The sequence below is a fragment of the Mauremys reevesii genome, unplaced genomic scaffold, assembly GCF_016161935.1.
Source record: "Mauremys reevesii isolate NIE-2019 unplaced genomic scaffold, ASM1616193v1 Contig20, whole genome shotgun sequence".
Classification (NCBI taxonomy): domain Eukaryota; kingdom Metazoa; phylum Chordata; order Testudines; family Geoemydidae; genus Mauremys; species Mauremys reevesii.
Window position 1 is genome coordinate 586,610 of NW_024100827.1, and position 16,146 is coordinate 602,755.

General features: G+C 50.5%; 1 protein-coding gene across 1 annotated transcript in view; it reads left to right on the forward strand.

The window, feature by feature from the left end:
• Positions 1-16,146, forward strand: part of LOC120393490 (nuclear GTPase SLIP-GC-like) — a 97,639-nt gene that overhangs the window by 47,634 nt on the left and 33,859 nt on the right. Inside the window, exons 7-13 of the mRNA XM_039518080.1 lie at positions 1,232-1,459; positions 1,876-2,051; positions 6,106-6,124; positions 8,943-9,032; positions 10,124-10,229; positions 11,806-11,939; positions 14,451-14,612. Of these exons, the coding sequence (XP_039374014.1) occupies positions 1,232-1,459; positions 1,876-2,051; positions 6,106-6,124; positions 8,943-9,032; positions 10,124-10,229; positions 11,806-11,939; positions 14,451-14,612 (915 nt within the window). The remainder of the gene's footprint in view (positions 1-1,231; positions 1,460-1,875; positions 2,052-6,105; positions 6,125-8,942; positions 9,033-10,123; positions 10,230-11,805; positions 11,940-14,450; positions 14,613-16,146) is intronic.

The window sequence follows — 16,146 nt, forward strand, 5'->3', positions numbered from 1 at the left end:
CAATACTTTGTGACGAATCATCACTTTGAAACAATTGTTTTGCTTTGTTTCAATTTAAAAATGTTATCTTGGCTGTTGGGGACTTTAACCCCGACAGCGAAATTCGTTGTCTGATCACAGAGAGACAGGCAACACCAGCAAGGTCCGATCAAAAGCCCTTTATTGACAAGTGCAAGCATCAATAAAGGGCAGCTCGTCTCCAGTGAGAACCAGCCCGCACTTTACAGCTTAGTATTAGCCTATATAGACAGTTTTATTACGTCATACATCACTCACTTGAACAAAACCCACCCCCCTTTGTTTAACAACTTAAAACTAGACACTTTTAATATACACACATGCCTAGACTTTATGTCTACAACTTTAGATTATTAATTATATCTTAACAACACCCAAAAGTTAGAAATACAGGGGAGTTTTAAACAAACCTATAACTCAACCAGAGAGTTAGAATCTGAACCGTGGGATACTAGAGTTTCTTATCAGTTCTTCAAACACTGTCCTTAGCACAGCTAATGGTATGCCAGGAATGCAATCCCTGGCTTATCTCAGGCTTATCTCACGTTTTCCAGGGCTCTGTAAAACAATGCTGCTTCTCAGTACTTTTCCACTCTGGGATTACCCAGAAACCTCTGTTAGCCTGACTTCAGTCAGGTTGGCATAACTGGTTTTATGCTACATCTTTATTCAGGCCTAACATTAGCTTAGGGATTTTCAGAGGTTTTCCTGTCTTTCTCGTCCCAAATTTCAAGTGAGGATTTTCCCTGAGGAAAGGACCGCAGGGAACATTTCTGCTTTTTACTGCCAGCCATGCAGAGGCAGCTTTAACCCTCTGCCCCCAGCATCCCACCTCCTTGCCCCGTTCCCTAGCCATAGCCATTCCCAGGGACCTGCTGGAGAAAGTTAATCAGGCCTCGGGCTACAGTGACTCTGTCATGGGTCCTCTGCAGTACCAGAGGGAGAGATGCTGTTTAGCTCATGTGAAAGCTCTATCAGAATTGGAAGGAGGCTAGACTTCCTGGGCTCTATTCCCAGCTCAGACAATGACTCACTGAGTGTTCTTGCTCGTCCCGGCCCCTCAGTTTCCTCCTCTGTAAAATGGTAGGGAATGAAACTTAGTCTCACAGCACCCCCAGGTGGCAGATGGTTCAATTAATTTTACAGTTCACTGATGACTTTGAGGTCCTATCACCATGGAGGGGCAGAGTTTGATTTATTTATCGTGTTTCAGGCAAAAGAACTCTCTGACAAACTGGACCCTTATGTGCGGCGTCAAAGTGACATGGATGAGGTGGAGCGAGCACTGGATGAAGAGAAAGCCAAGATGCGATTGTGGCCACTAATCAAATATGTGGAAGTGACGATTCCGAAGTCTGACATGATTCCGGAAGGTGTCGTATTTATGGATATTCCTGGGACAGGAGATTACAACAGCAAAAGGGACGAAATGTGGAAAGAGGTGACTCACCAGCTCTGTGATGTGTGGGAGAAAATGTTGATATGTTATTTGGCTGGAAAGCATTTAACCATTGGTTCTAACGTTACTATTCCAGTGTAACAAAGGAAGGAAAGCTCTAGAGAGGGCAGTGAGCTCTGTGGCCTGGGGAAGGCCTGGGGAAGGCTTTAGCAGAACGAAACCGCATTCACACTGTACAGTGGGGGGCAACCCTGATATTAGCTAACGGTGCTTCCCAGCTTGGATCCATTGCTGCTCCTGGATTCCTGTAGCATCAAGGCCCCATAGCGCCTTTCTCTAACCGCTCTTCACTAGGAGACTGAGGTTTTTCCTCAGAAGTGCAGTCCTGGAGCACCCACAGCGTCGGTGCCTATGCTTCCAAGTATAATCCTCTTGCTCTCTCCCTCTTTCTCCTTAAGAGCATCAGTAAATGTTCAGTCATCTGGGTTATCACCGACATCGAACGAGTTCTGGGGGACAAAGTCCATGAAGTGCTGCTGACAGAGAGCATCAAAGCTTACCAAGGCGGGATGTGCAATGACATCGCTCTGGTGGTCGCCAAGGCTGATAAACTGGAGCTGGAGGAATACCAGAGGTAGTGGAATAGACTATCCCTGGGCTTCAGGGACTGAGAGTCCTTCCCTTTAGAGACTTAGAGTGTGTCTGCCTGTCTTCCTCCTGCAGCCCCTCCTTCTAGCTACCCCTTAGTCTAGGTTCACCCATCAGATTCTGAAGCATCTGCCATTTGTTCTGGCTGGTGGTTTCTGACTGCAGTGTCTCACAACAGTACCAGTGGTTCTCAAACGTATATGATCGTGCCCCCCTTCTTTGTGTCTAGTAGTAATTTATGCCCCACCTTCCCACACAAGTACATATAGAGATAAAAAATAAACCAACCTGCAACTCACTAAATATTGAAATCAGTGAGGCATTGATTCAGACAGACCCAACGATCCCTTGTAATAAGAACAAAAGCAAAACTGTGATGATGTTTACAACTAAATGCGCACACTGCTTCCTAGCAAACGGATTAACGTACAGATGGCAACGACTTTGTATAATGCTAGGCAAGCTGAATAGAAATCCACCAAAATGCACAGCATCATCCTAGGACCTGATATGTCTGGAGGAATCAGCTTTGCTAGTTGTTCATTGCTGTGGGTACAATGTGTGCAGTAAGGTGTTTTTTCCCTAAAGCATCTTGCACCTCCCAAGAATACATTCCCCCTCCGGCACAGTTTGAGCACCTCTGGTCTAGAGAGGATGAAAGTGTAGGTATTTGTGTGTGTAACACTGTGTCCCTGGGACGCTCGGCAGCAGGAACTGAACCTGAGATCTCAGGATTTAAACCCATGAGCCTCTACTGCCTGAGCTAAAAGACCTGCTCTGTAAGCCAAGGCTACAGCAAGCTACTGCACCCCCATGGCGCTGTCTGCACGGCCCTCGGGGGTGAGACTGCAGCACATGGAGCCACACCCCTGCTCGCTCTGAGCTAGCTCGCTCGGGTGCCAATAGCAGTGAAGCCACTGCAGCATGGGCTAGCTGCCCAAGTACACACCCAGGCTCCCCGGGGGCTGTATTTGGCACCTAGTGTGTGCCACAGCCTGTGCTGCCATGGCCTAGCTGCTAGGATGGACTATAAGCAGTGGTGAGCTCCAGCCGGTTCGCACCGGTTCACAAGAACCAGTTGTTAAATTTAGAAGCCTTTTTAGAACTGGTTGTTCCAGGACAACCGGTTCTAAAAAGCTTTTAAATTTAACAAAGGCTTGGGCAGCTGTCCACCCGGCCCCCGGCCCCAGCTCACCTCCCCCTCTCCCCTGAATGCTCCGCCCTCCTCCTCCTCCCCTTCCCCTGCTTCCCGCGAATCGAATGTTCGCGGGAAGCCTGAAACAAGCAGCAGGCAGGTAAACCGGGCGTGGGGAGGTGGGGCAGGATGGCGCGCGCGGCCCAGTCCGACTCCACCTGAGCGGCTCCCCCTGGCCCCAGCCGAGCGCCCCAGCCCGGTCCCATCCAAGCACTACCGGGCTCGGGCTGGTCCCGGCTGAGCTGCTCGGACCCGGCCCAGCTTGGGCCCCACGGCTCCGGCCCTGGTGCCTGCCAAGCAGCTCCGGCCCGGCCTGGGGAGTTGAGCCCCGCGGCTCCGGCCTCGGCGCCTGCCAAGCAGCTCCGGCCCGGCCTGGGAGTCGGGCCCTGCGGCCCGGCCCCGGTGTCCGCCAGCGGCTCTGGCCCGACCTGGGAGTCGGGCCCACGGCTTCGGCCCGGTGCCGGCCGAGCGGCACCAGCCTGGCCCGGGGATTTGGGCCTTGCAGCTCCGGCCCCGGTGCCGGCTGAGCGGCTCCAGCCCTGCCCAGCCTGGCCCAGGGAGTCAGGCACCGCAGCTCCGGCCCCGGTGCTGGCTGAGCAGCTCCGGCCCGGCCCGGCCCAGGGAGTCGGGCCTCGCGGCGCTGGTCCCAGTGCGAGCCGCCTGCGGACCCGGCCCAGCCTGGGGAGTTGGGCCCCGTGGCGCCAGTCCCGGTGCCGGCCGAGCGGACCCGGCCCCGGCCCCACGCAGTGTGGTAAGGGGGCAGGGAGCAGGGAGGGGGTGTTCGGTGGGTTGTGGGGGGGGTGGATAGGGATCAGGGTGGTCAGAGGGCAGGGAACAGGGGGATTGAATGGGGCAAGGGTCCCGGGGGGCAGTCAGGAAGGAAAAGAGGTTGGATGAGGCAGTGGGGGGGCAGTCAGGGACAGAGAGAAGAGGTGGTTGGATGGGGCAGGGGTCCTGAGGAGTCATCAAGAATGAGAGGAGGGGTTGGAAGGGGCTGCAAGGGGCAGTCAGGGGACAGGGAAGGAGGGGATGGGTCAGGGGTCCCGAGGGGGGGTGTCAAGGAACTTGGGGGGTTGGATGGGGCACGATCCCCTGGGGGGGGCATGACCCCCTCGTGGGGTGAGGAGGAGGGAACCGGTTGTTAATATTTTGGCAGCTCATCACTGACTATAAGGGATAGAAATCTGGCTAGATCGTCGGGCAAACAGGTAGTGATCAATGGTTCCATGTCTAGTTGGCAGCCGGTATCAAGTGGAGTTCCCCAAGGGTCGGTGCTGGGGCCGGTTTTGTTCAATATCTTCATTAATGATCTGGAGGATGGTGTGGACTGCACCCTTAGCAAGTTTGCAGATGACACTAAACTGGGAGGAGTGGTTGATACGCTGGAGGGTAGGGATAGGATACAGAGGGACCTAGACAAATTAGAGGATTGGGCCAAAAGAAACCTGAGGAGGTTCAACAAGAACAAGTGCAGAGTCCTGCACTTAGGACGGAAGAATCCCATGCACTGCTACAGACTAGGGACCGAATGGCTGGGCAGCAGTCCTGCAGAAAAGGACCTAGAGCAGGGGTGGGCAAACTTTTTGGCCTGAGGGCCACATCAGGTTTCCAATATTGCATGGAGGGCCGGTTAGGGGAACTGTGCCTCCCCAAACAGCCAGGGATGGACTGGCCAATGCCTCCTGACAGCCCCCCCGTAACTCCTGCCCCATCCAACCCCCTGTTCCCTGTCCCCTGACAGCCCCCACAGGACTCTTGTCCCATCCACCCCCAGGCTCCCAGTCCCCTGACTGCCCCCGGACTCCCCGCCCCGACTGCCCCCCGCATCCCCATCCAACCCCTCCTCTCATTCCTGACTGCCCCCCCCCGGATCCCTGCCCCCATGTTCCCTGCCATCTGACCACTCTGACCGCTTTCCACACCCCCGCCCCCTGACCACCACCCCAAACTCTCCTGCCCCCTTAGTGCGCTGCCTGGAGCACCGGTGGCTGGCGGCGCTACAGCCGTGCTGCCCAGAGCACCAGGACAGGCTGCCATGCCACCGTGCAGCACAGAGCACCGGGTCAGGCCCCGGCTCTGCAGCTGCACTTCCCCAGGAGCTCACAGCCCCGCTGACCAGAGCGTTGAACCACCAGTGGGTATGTGTGTCACAGGGGATTTAGGAAGAAACAGGCCATGGGAAGAACTGTATTGCAAATGACTCTACAATAAGCCAGCCACCTTGCACTCACAATGCAAATGATCTCTTCCTGCAACCTCAGATATAATTGAATTGGACCCACCTAGTCTGAGATGTCGGCCTCTTTCCTTTGTCTGGAGAAAACTTATCAGTTTCCCCTGACATGCCTGGTTTACACACATTTTAGTCACATATTTCCTGCCCATCTGTAAAGTTCTTTGTAGGTTGACCATTCGTATGTACATAACGCAAGAATATTAATGATATATTACAAGCCACCTTTTGGATATATATCATGATGACAGTGTGTGAGGTGTAGCGAGTATGTCAGATCTGACACAAGTTGCGAACCACCAATTCACTTCTGTGTCACAGGGGGTTAGGAAGAAACAGGTCATTCTATGGTTGCTTTCTACAGTGATTCTTGCACCTTCCATTGAAACATCTGGTGTTGGCCACTGCCAGAGACAGGATGCTGAGCTAGATGGACCTTGGGTTTGATCCAGTCTGCAATACTTATGAACATGCTAAAGCCCATTTCCTACTTTCCAGACTGTGTATTGTCACCTTCCCATAACCCCCTGCACGTAATTATGTGCAAGGGGCATGATAGGATTTTTGATGTTTGCCAAACCTGATTAAATGTGTCATTTAATTTTTTTCCAGGGAAAGACAAGAGAAACACGTGAGTATTTGCAGACTTTTTTAAAAAATAAGTTAGTCTTAAAAATGAACTCTCCATCAACAAAAATGAGAGGTCTTATCTTCTAAAGATGGCTTCCCCCCCGGGGCTGCTAAATACAATGGGGTGTACCTGTAAGAGGAGCTGCAGGGTTAATTTATAGTATCCAGGGGACCAGTCCAAGTATCACCTGCTCACCCTACACATGTGAGCCCCCCATTCGCTTTGGGTGGGTAAGAAAAAGACAGTTTAGTCCACAACCAGGATAAAATTACAAGAGCTATCGGCATTTGTAGTTCAGGAAGGAGGTTGATCATCAGCTGGAATGGGGTAAATATCCTAAGAGAGGCCTGGTGCAGTGACATGAGAGCCATGAAGTCCCTTGTTCTCCTCCCATCTCTGTAACAGACTCCTTGTGAGTCCTTGGGCTAGTCACTTAACCTCTGTGCCGCTTAACTTCTCCTGCTGTAAAACTGGAGCAATAAGACAGTCCCTATGCATGGAAGCCCTGAGAAATGCATGGAGTGAAAATTACAGATGCAGGCATTGTTATACTGACACATGAAGAGAAGGGAGTTACTTCACAAGTAGACCTTTAATCATTTTTGTTGTTCTTCTCTGGACTTTCTCCAATTTGTCCACATCTTTCCTGAAATGTGGTGCCCAGCACTGGACACAATACTCCAGCTGAGGCCCTTAGAAGTGCTGAGTAGAGGAGAATAATTACTTCTCGTCTTTCTTACAACACCCCTGCCATTATATCCCAGAATGATCACTTTTTTTGCATCGGTGTTACACTGTTGTCTCATATTTAGCTTGTGATCCACTATGACCCCCCAGATCCCTTTCCGCAGTGCTCCTTCCTAGGCAGTCATTTCCCATTCTGTATGTGTGCAACTGATTGTTCCTTCCTAAGTGGAGTATTTTGCATTTGTCCTTATTGAATTTCATCCTATTCACTTCAGACCATTTCTCCATGTAAGCAGGGGAATGGTCCCGCCATTGTGGGGAACTTTCCTGGCTTTTACACTGCCCCAGTGGAATTGGCTACCCAAAGGATCTGAGTCCTCGCTCCAGCTCCCTTTACCCGCAGGCCGGCCTGACCTGGGGGACTCCCCTTCCACTTTCCTGAGTGGCAGAGTCCTCGTAACCCCGACAAGGCTGGGCCCAGCATTCCTGGGGGGCTTGACCCCCGATCTTTTCATGGTCACTTAGGGCAGGGGCTAGGGTGTCCCCACTCCGGGGTGCTCTCTCTGCACTGGAAGCTTCCCTGACCCACTGATCACTGCATAGAGCTCAAAGCAAATACAGTTTATTAAACAGCAACCGATTAAAACAATGAGGGGAAAACGGGAAAGGTTAAAGGAAAACCCATCACCCGCCCTGTGGGCACAGGGGAACCACAACCAGCGTCGCTGGAACGTCAGGGCAGCTCAGTCTGTTCCTCACCCGTCCCAGGCCCTGGCCGTGCCGCAGGGATGCTGTGGGTCGGACACTTGCTCTGGCGGTGGCCACACGCCGTCAGGCTCTAGGAGGCAGGGCCCTGCTTCCCAGCGTCGCCCCCGCCCCGTCGGGGTCACGATCCCCCCGCAAGTCTGGCCTGCAGAGCCTCTTCACTGGGGCGTCTCCCTGTGCTGGGCCCATGACCCAGGGCCCCCCTCGCTCTCCCCAGCCGCTCCCCGCACCCGGCTCTGGACTGCCCCAGCCTGCTTCTGAGCTGCTCCTCTGCCCCTCTGGCTCTGGCCGGTGCAGCTCAGCTTCCCAGCCCAGCTCCGGCTGCTGCTATCCCCTTAGCTCAGCCCCGCTCGCCTCAGGCAGCTCCTCTCACACGGAGGATGGGACGCTGGGCTCCTGGCTCCCTCATTGGCCGCCCTTCCCTGTCAATCAGGCTGACATGGAGCATTGGCCTCTCTCCATTGGCCCTGGGACTGTCAGTCTCAGGATCCTGATTTCTCTTCGACCCTTCCCCTTTCTTTTGGTACTGGGAGAGGCCAGCCAAAAACCCCACTAAGTGCCAGTGAGGGGTTAGCAGCCCCCTTATATCCGGTTTGTCCAGATCATTTTTAATTTTAATCCTGTCCTCCAAAGCACCTGCAAACCCTCCTAGCTTGCCATTGTCCGCCGACTTTAAGTGCACTCTCTATGCCATTATCTAAATCACTGATGAAGATACTGAACAGAACCAGACCAAGGACCGATTCCTGTGGGACCCCACTCGTTATGCCCTTCCAGCTTGACTGTGAACCACTGATAACTATTCTCTGGGAACAATTTTCCAACCAGTTAGGCGCCCACCTGATAGTAGCTCCATCTAGGCTGTATTTCCCTAGTTTGTTTATGAGAAGGTCATGCGAGACAGTATCAACAGCCTTACTAAAGTCAAGATATACCACATCTACCTCTTCCCCCCATCCACAAGGCTTGTTACCCCTATCAAGGAACGCTATTAGATTTGGTTACATGATTTGTTCTTGACAAATCCATGTTGACTGTTAATCCATGGTAACAGCAGTATGTTAAAAGCAAACTAGGGAACTTCTAGTCCACGCTGGCAGGGTCCACATGGGCCAGTTAATGTGCAACATATTAGTGGGCTCCAGAAATCACATCCCTATAGTTGCCATTACTGGTTCATATAGACAAGCCCTGAAAGATCTGCTCTAGCTCAAACAGAAGTTCTGGGCTTGATGCAGAAATTCCTGGGTGAAGTTTTCCCTGTGTTATGTTGGAAGCCAGATTAGATGATGTCTGCTGGCTTTAAAATCTATGATATCATATTGGTGACTACCTATAGTAACTTTCATTGCCTTTCCAAATGTAGAAACCTGTAGAAAGCAGACACGATGCCATTTTAGAGAGGAACGCATCTGTGAAAAGGAAGAAAAAAACAGGAATGAAAACAAAGCTCGGGGTAAAGTATAACACTGAGTTTTCTAGTTGTTGGAAACCTATTCCTATTATATTTCAATAGTAAATGTGTTGATCCTTGGACTAACATTTATAAGTAAGTATTTTTCCATGAGATGTGATGATTTCTAGGTGGTCTCAACTATACTGTAAAAACCTCGATGCCAACACACAAAGTTCTAACCCCTGTTAAATTCTGGGGCCAGATCTATCTTGGCCTTCAGGTGCCCAATTACTATAAACTTCCAATGGGAGTTAGTTGCCTAACCTTTTTAGGCACTTCTGAAAATCCCATTAGGGAACTCTCCTTTACCTCCAGTGATAAAAATGTGTGTGTTTGGAGCTGACCATCCTTTGTGGTTTGATTCTGAGTCATAAATAAGGGATCAAGGCATTAAAGTCAATGTGCAAACAAAGCTGATCCTTGATTCGGAGTTTGCTTAATGAAAAATTAACATCCTAAATCCAGTTGTTTCACACTAATACGAAATTAGGAATTTAAGATGCACTGTTTGTCTTGAGCACAAAGCATTCCTTAAACAAAGCCAGTAATGTAGGGAGAGAGGAAATGAGGCCTCAGAAAGGGAGAGAGATGAGCTGGGACACTAATGAGGCAGAGATTTCACAAGGGTGTTCTTGGTGGCAAAAGCTGCAGAGAAACACCCCAACAATGGTGAGATTGTGTGATGAGACAGAGGAGTTTGCTGCTGGAGGGAGGGAGAGAGCGCAGTTTTGAACTGGATCCTCATATGAATGGGGTAGGTTGAGGATACACAACTGATGAAATTCACACTCACTGCACCACTTATTGTGCTAACTGGTGGAATTCTGCAGTGACAATAGAACTTGCCAGAAGCTGGGAATGAGCAACAGGGGATGGATCACTTGATGATTGCCTGTTCTGTTCATTCCCTCTGGGGCACCTGGTATTGGCCACTGTTGGAAGACAAGATCCTGAGCTTGTTGGAACCTTTGTTCTCACCCAGTATGGCTGCTCTGATGTTCTTATGAATTTTCTGAAGCTGCTTCAATAATCTCACTTTTTACCTAATTTGTGTGTGTGTGTGTGGGTGAATTTTTTTTGTTTTGTTTTAGAGAATATTACCAAGTGACTCAGAAATTCTGAATAAGGCTGATCTCGTTTACACAGTCAGTGCTAAAGATTACTGGCGGGAGAAGTATATCACTAAGGAAGAGTCAGGTAACATGCAGTTGTTCTTTCAACATGAATTGCTAATGCTTCATTGCTCAGAGTGCTGACCCTGCATCTGCTGTGTGCATCTCTTACTGGTGATGGGCACTCATCACAGATGCAGGAATTTGGTTGAAATCAGCATCTAAATGTGCAGATGTTTTTTCCCCAAACTGTGGGGATTATATATTGTGATGGGGCAAGGCCGGATGGCTACAGTAAAGTAGTGAGGAACAGGTATGTTAGCCCCAGGCTAAACAAACCCCTGGTACCCTGGTAACCAAATGGCAGTTGCTCCAGGTTAATCAAGTCACCTGGGGCCAATTAAGATCTTTCTAGAAGGCAATGGAGACAGCTACCTTGATTGGGCCACCTGAAGCCAATCAAGGGCTGGGTGGAACTAGTTAAAAGCCTCCCAGTTAGTCAGTGAGGTGGGTGTGTGAGGAGCTGGGAGCAAGAGGCGCAAGGAGCTGAGAGTGCGCGTACTGCTGGAGGATTGAGGAGTACAAGCATTATGAGACACCAAAAGCTCTTAAGCAAAGTAAGCTGTCATGGGATAAGAGGGAAGGTCCTCTCATGGTGCGGGCACTGGTAACTGGTTAAAAGACAGGAAACAAAGGGTAGGAATAAATGGTCATTTCTCAGACTGGAGAGAGGTAAATAGTGGTGTCCCCCAGGGGTCTGTACTGGGACCAGTCCTATTTAACATATTCATAAATGACTTGGAAAAAGGGGTAAACAGTGAGGTGGCAAAATTTGCAGATGAAACAAAACTACTCAAGATAGTTGAGTCCCAGGCAGACTGAGAAGAGTTACAAATGTATCTTACAAATCTGAGTGACTGGATAACAAAATGGCAGATGAAATTCAGTGTTGATAAATGCAAAGTAATGCACATTGGAAAACATAATCCCAACTATACATATAAAATGACGGGGTCTAAATTAACTGTTACTACTCAAGAAAGAGATCTTGGAGTCATTGTGGATAGTTCTCTGAAAAAATCCACTCAATGTGCAGCAGCAGTCAAAAAAGCAAACAAAATACTGGGAATAATTAAGAAAGGGATAGATAATAACACAGAAAATATCATTTTGTCGCTATATAAATCCATGGCATGCCCACATCTTTAATACTGCATGCTGATCTGGTTGCCCCATCTCAAAAAAGATATATTGAAATTGGAAAAGGTACAGAAAAGGGCAACAAAAATGACTAAGGGTATGGAACAGCTTCTGTATGAGGAGAGATTAATAAAACTGGGACTTTTCAGATTGAAAAAGACAACTAAGGGGGGATATGATAGAGGTCTATAAAATCATGACTGGTGTGGAGAAAGCAAATAAGGATGTGTTATTTACTCCTCATAACACAAGAACTAGGGGTCATCAAATGAAATTAATAGGCAGCAGGTTTAAAACAAAGGATACTGGGCTAGATGGACCTTTGGTCTGACCCCATATGGCCGTTCTTATGTTCTTACTTACAACACACAGGGTGTGAAATTTTTCACAGCCCTGAGCGCCATGGCTAGGTCATCCTCGGTGTAGACTAGGCCTAACTCTGCCTCTCTGTGCTATTCCAGAGATCCCCAAGCTGAGAGAGTATGTCAGGAATATCTATCTGAAAGAGAAGAAGAAGCTGCTAGTGGATTATGTGACAGAGGCTCTCAGCATTGTCCTGTTGGCTGAGAATTTCAACTCCACACAAGACATGGTGGTATGGCTGGAAGAGCTTTGGGCACTACAATTTGCATCACTCCTAGCACAGTGATGATGCAGTGAATATTCCCCTCTCTTCCCACTGCAGCAGTTTCTCTGCACTCTGCCTTCTCCCCGTTCCATCTCTGCTCCTTTGAACTGGGCCACTCACCCCATGGTTCCTAGCAGGAAACAAATGCAAATCTGCTCTAAAAATCTAGTAATGAGCTGACTAGTGTGTAAATGCACCACTGCACCCTGATGGATGGAGCTGTAGCTGTTCAGTTATGTGCCATAGACCCTATACTGCTGACTGCTAATGGGGATGGTTCTGTAGTTCAAACTAGGGAGAGGGACTATACTTTTTGACGCAGGAGGCTCTGAGTTCTGTCCCTAGAGCAGGGCTAGATGATGACATGGTAGAAATCCCTGCACCCTTTCTACACTACAGCTTACTACATTGGCAGCATCAGTGAAACTGTGTCAGAGCTGAAACATGCTATTTTCCCTAGGGGAGACACACCCACATTCAGGGGCGGCTCTAGGTATTTTGCGGCCCCAAGCACAGCAGGCAGGCTGCCCTCGGCAGCTTGCCTGTGGGAGGTCCCTGGTCCCGCGGATTCGGCAGCACGCCTGCGGGAGGTCTGCTGAAGCCGCGGGACCAGCGGACCCTCTGCAGGCATGCCACCGAAGACAACCTGCCTGCCGCCCTTGCGGCGACCAGCAGAGCGCCTCCCGTGGCTTGCCGCCCCAAGCACGCGCTTGGCATGCTGGTGCCTGGAGCCGCCCCTGCCCACATTGTCCAAGGCCCTGCTGTACTTGGCCGGTTGGGCTTTTTGATGATGTCACACCAAGCATTACCTCCCAAATGCTCACCGCTGGACCAGAGGTGAAAGTAAGCCGGTCCGGTCCGGTACAGCGTACTGGCAAGAGCCAGTACCCCATGCTGGACCGCATCGACTTCCACAGCAGGGATTGAAAATCACGGGCAGCCCAGAGTCTTTTAAATCCTGGCCCCGGCTCTGGCAGCCGGGCAGGGGCTGGGATTTAAAGAGCTCAGAGCTCCCCGCGGCTGCAGGCAGCCCAGAACCCTTTGAATCCCAGCCACGGCTCCGGCAGCCAGGCCGGGGCTGGGATTTAAAGGGCTCAGAGCTCCCCACCGCTGCCAGCAGCCCAGAGCCCTTTGAATCCCAGCCACGGCTCCGGCAGCCAGGCCGGGGCTGGGATTTAAAGGGCTCAGAGCTCCCCGCGGCTGCGGGCAGCCAAGAGCCCTTTAAATCCCGGACGCAGCTCTGGCAGCCGGGCTGGGCCAGGATTTAAAGGGCTCTGGGCTTCCCTCAGTGGCAGGAGCTCTGGGCCCTTTAAATACGTGCCCCAGCTCCGCAAAGCTCCGGATTCCTCTTGGCGGCTAGAGCCCCGGGCCCTTTAATTTGCCCCTGAGCCCTGGGGGGCTCCCAGCCACCTCTTCAGCTGGGAGCCCCTGGTTGATTTAAAGGCTCTGGGTCTCCCAGCCACAGCTGGTTCCCCAGAGCCTTTAAATCTTGAGAGGCCACGCCTCTTCTGGATGAGGCCACGCCCCCCTCAGGACTCCGGCAGTACCAGTAAGTCCTGTAAGTTACTTTCACCCCTGCACTGGACCCATATCACCGGGGGACAAAAATGTATCCCTGCGCCCATTGTGTTCTGTGAGTGGGTAAAGCAGTGAAAGGAGGAAAAAGATACAGAGATTCTGTTCTTTCCCCCCATCTATAATTGATGTTTAAAACCACTACAGGCTTTATCTGCAAAGGCAGCCAAACCTTGTATCTCCCCTGTTGCCCAGCTGTCACTTCCCCCTCTCCTTCCCGCAGCCCCCAGCATCATGCCACGCAGGGGCGGCTCTAGGCACCAGCAAAACAAGCTGGTGCCTAGGGCGGCAAAATGTAGGGGGCGTCCCCTGTCGCCGGGGAGGGCGGGAGTCTGGGCCGGCGGACGTGCCGCAGACTTGCCTGCGGCAGGTCGACCGGAGCCCGGGACGAGCGGACCTGCCGCAGGCATGACTGCGGAGGGGGCGCTCGTCCCGCGGCTCGGCTGGACCTCCCGCAGACACGCCTGCGGCAGGTCAAGCGGAGCCGCGGGACCCGGGCAGTCGCCGCAGTCATGCCTCCGGCAGGTCCGCTCGTCCCGGGCTCCGGTCGACCTGCCGCAGGCGTGTCTGCGGGAGCTCAACCGGAGCTGCGGGAAGAGGGGACCCGCCGCAGGACCGGGGAAGGGCGGCGCAGCGCACCGCGCTGCTTGGGGCAGCGTGATTTCTAGAGCCGCCCCTGATGCCACGCTAGGGCTTTGGTTCAGTACTGACTCAGAGCACCCCAGCTGGACGGGCGACACCACCTCTTCCAGCACAGTGTGTTCTCTAGATGCCTCCCATCTGGTGCTGACAACCCAGGCCTGTGCTACGGTTTCTAGGGAGAAGAAATCTTGGTGTGTCTCTTTATTTTGCCTCCAGCATCAGCTGTGCAATGATGTGTCTTGTGCTCTTCTGCCATTGCAGGATCGTTATCAGCAGAGCGGCTTGGAAGGCTTTGTGAAGGACAAGATCAAGGCTTTGGAGAAGGAGATTGAGAAATGTTTTGCCCAGCTGGAACAGCCTCTTAACGAAGGTGTGAAGCAAGCAAAATTATCTCACCAAAAAACGTTCTCTGAGCTCCTTACAGTGAGTAGCAAGTTCTTGACTTAGACTTCATAAGAACATAAGAACATAAGAAAGGCCGTACCGGGTCAGACCAAAGGTCCATCTAGCCCAGTATCTGTCTACCGACAGTGGCCAATGCCAGGTGCCCCTGAGGGAGTGAACCTAACAGGCAATGATCAAGTGATCTCTCTCCTGCCATCCATCTCCATCCTCTGACGAACAGAGGCTAGGGACACCATTCTTACCCATCCTGGCTAATAGCCATTTATGGACTTAGCCACCATGAATTTATCCAGTCCCCTTTTAAACATTGTTATAGTCCTAGCCTTCACAACCTCCTCAGGTAAGGAGTTCCACAAGTTGACTGTGCGCTGCGTGAAGAAGAACTTCCTTTATTTGTTTTAAACCTGCTGCCTATTAATTTCATTTGGTGACCCTAGTTCTTGTATTATGGGAATAAGTAAATAACTTTTCCTTATCCACTTTCTCAACATCACTCATGATTTTATATACCTCTATCATGTCCCCTTAGTCTCCTCTTTTCCAAACTGAAGAGTCCTAGCCTCTTTAATCTTTCCTCATATGGGACCCTCTCTAAACCCCTAATCATTTTAGTTGCTCTTTCTGAACCTTTTCTAGTGCTAGAATATCTTTTTGAGGTGAGGAGACCACATCTGTACACAGTATTCGAGATGTGGGCGTACCATGGATTTATATAAGGGCAATAATATATTCTCAGTCTTATTCTCTATCCCCTTTTAATTATTCCTAACATCCTGTTTGCTTTTTGACCGCCTCTGCACACTGCGTGACATCTTCAGAGAACTATCCACAATAACTCCAAGATCTTTTCCTGACTCGTTGTAGCTAAATTAGCCCCCATCATGTTGTATGTATAGTTGGGGTTATTTTTTCCAATGTGCATTACTTTACATTTATCCACATTAAATTTCATTTGCCATTTTGTTGCCCAATCACTTAGTTTTGTGAGATCTTTTGAAGTTCTTCACAATCTGCTTTGGTCTTAACTATCTTGAGTAGTTTAGTGTCATCTGCAAACTTTGCCACCTCACTGTTTACCCTTTCTCCAGATCATTTATGAATAAATTGAATAGGATTGGTCCTAGGACTGACCCTTGGGGAACACCACTAGTTACCCCTCTCCATTCTGAGAATTTACCATTAATTCCTACCCTTTGTTCCCTGTCCTTTAACCAGTTCTCAATCCAAGAAAGTACCTTCCTTTATCCCATGACAGCTTAATTTACGTAAGAGCCTTTGGTGAGGGACCTTGTCAAAGGCTTTCTGGAAATCTAAGTACACTATGTCTACGGATCCCCTTGTCCACATGTTTGTTGACCTCTTCAAAGAACTCTAATAGATTAGTAAGACACGATTTCCCTTTACAGAAACCATGTTGACTATTGCTCAAGAGTTTATGTTTTTCTATGTGTCTGACAATTTTATTCTTTACTATTGTTTCAACTAATTTGCCCGGTACCGATGTTAGACTTACCGGTCTGTAATTGCCAGGATCACCCTAGAGCCCTTTTTA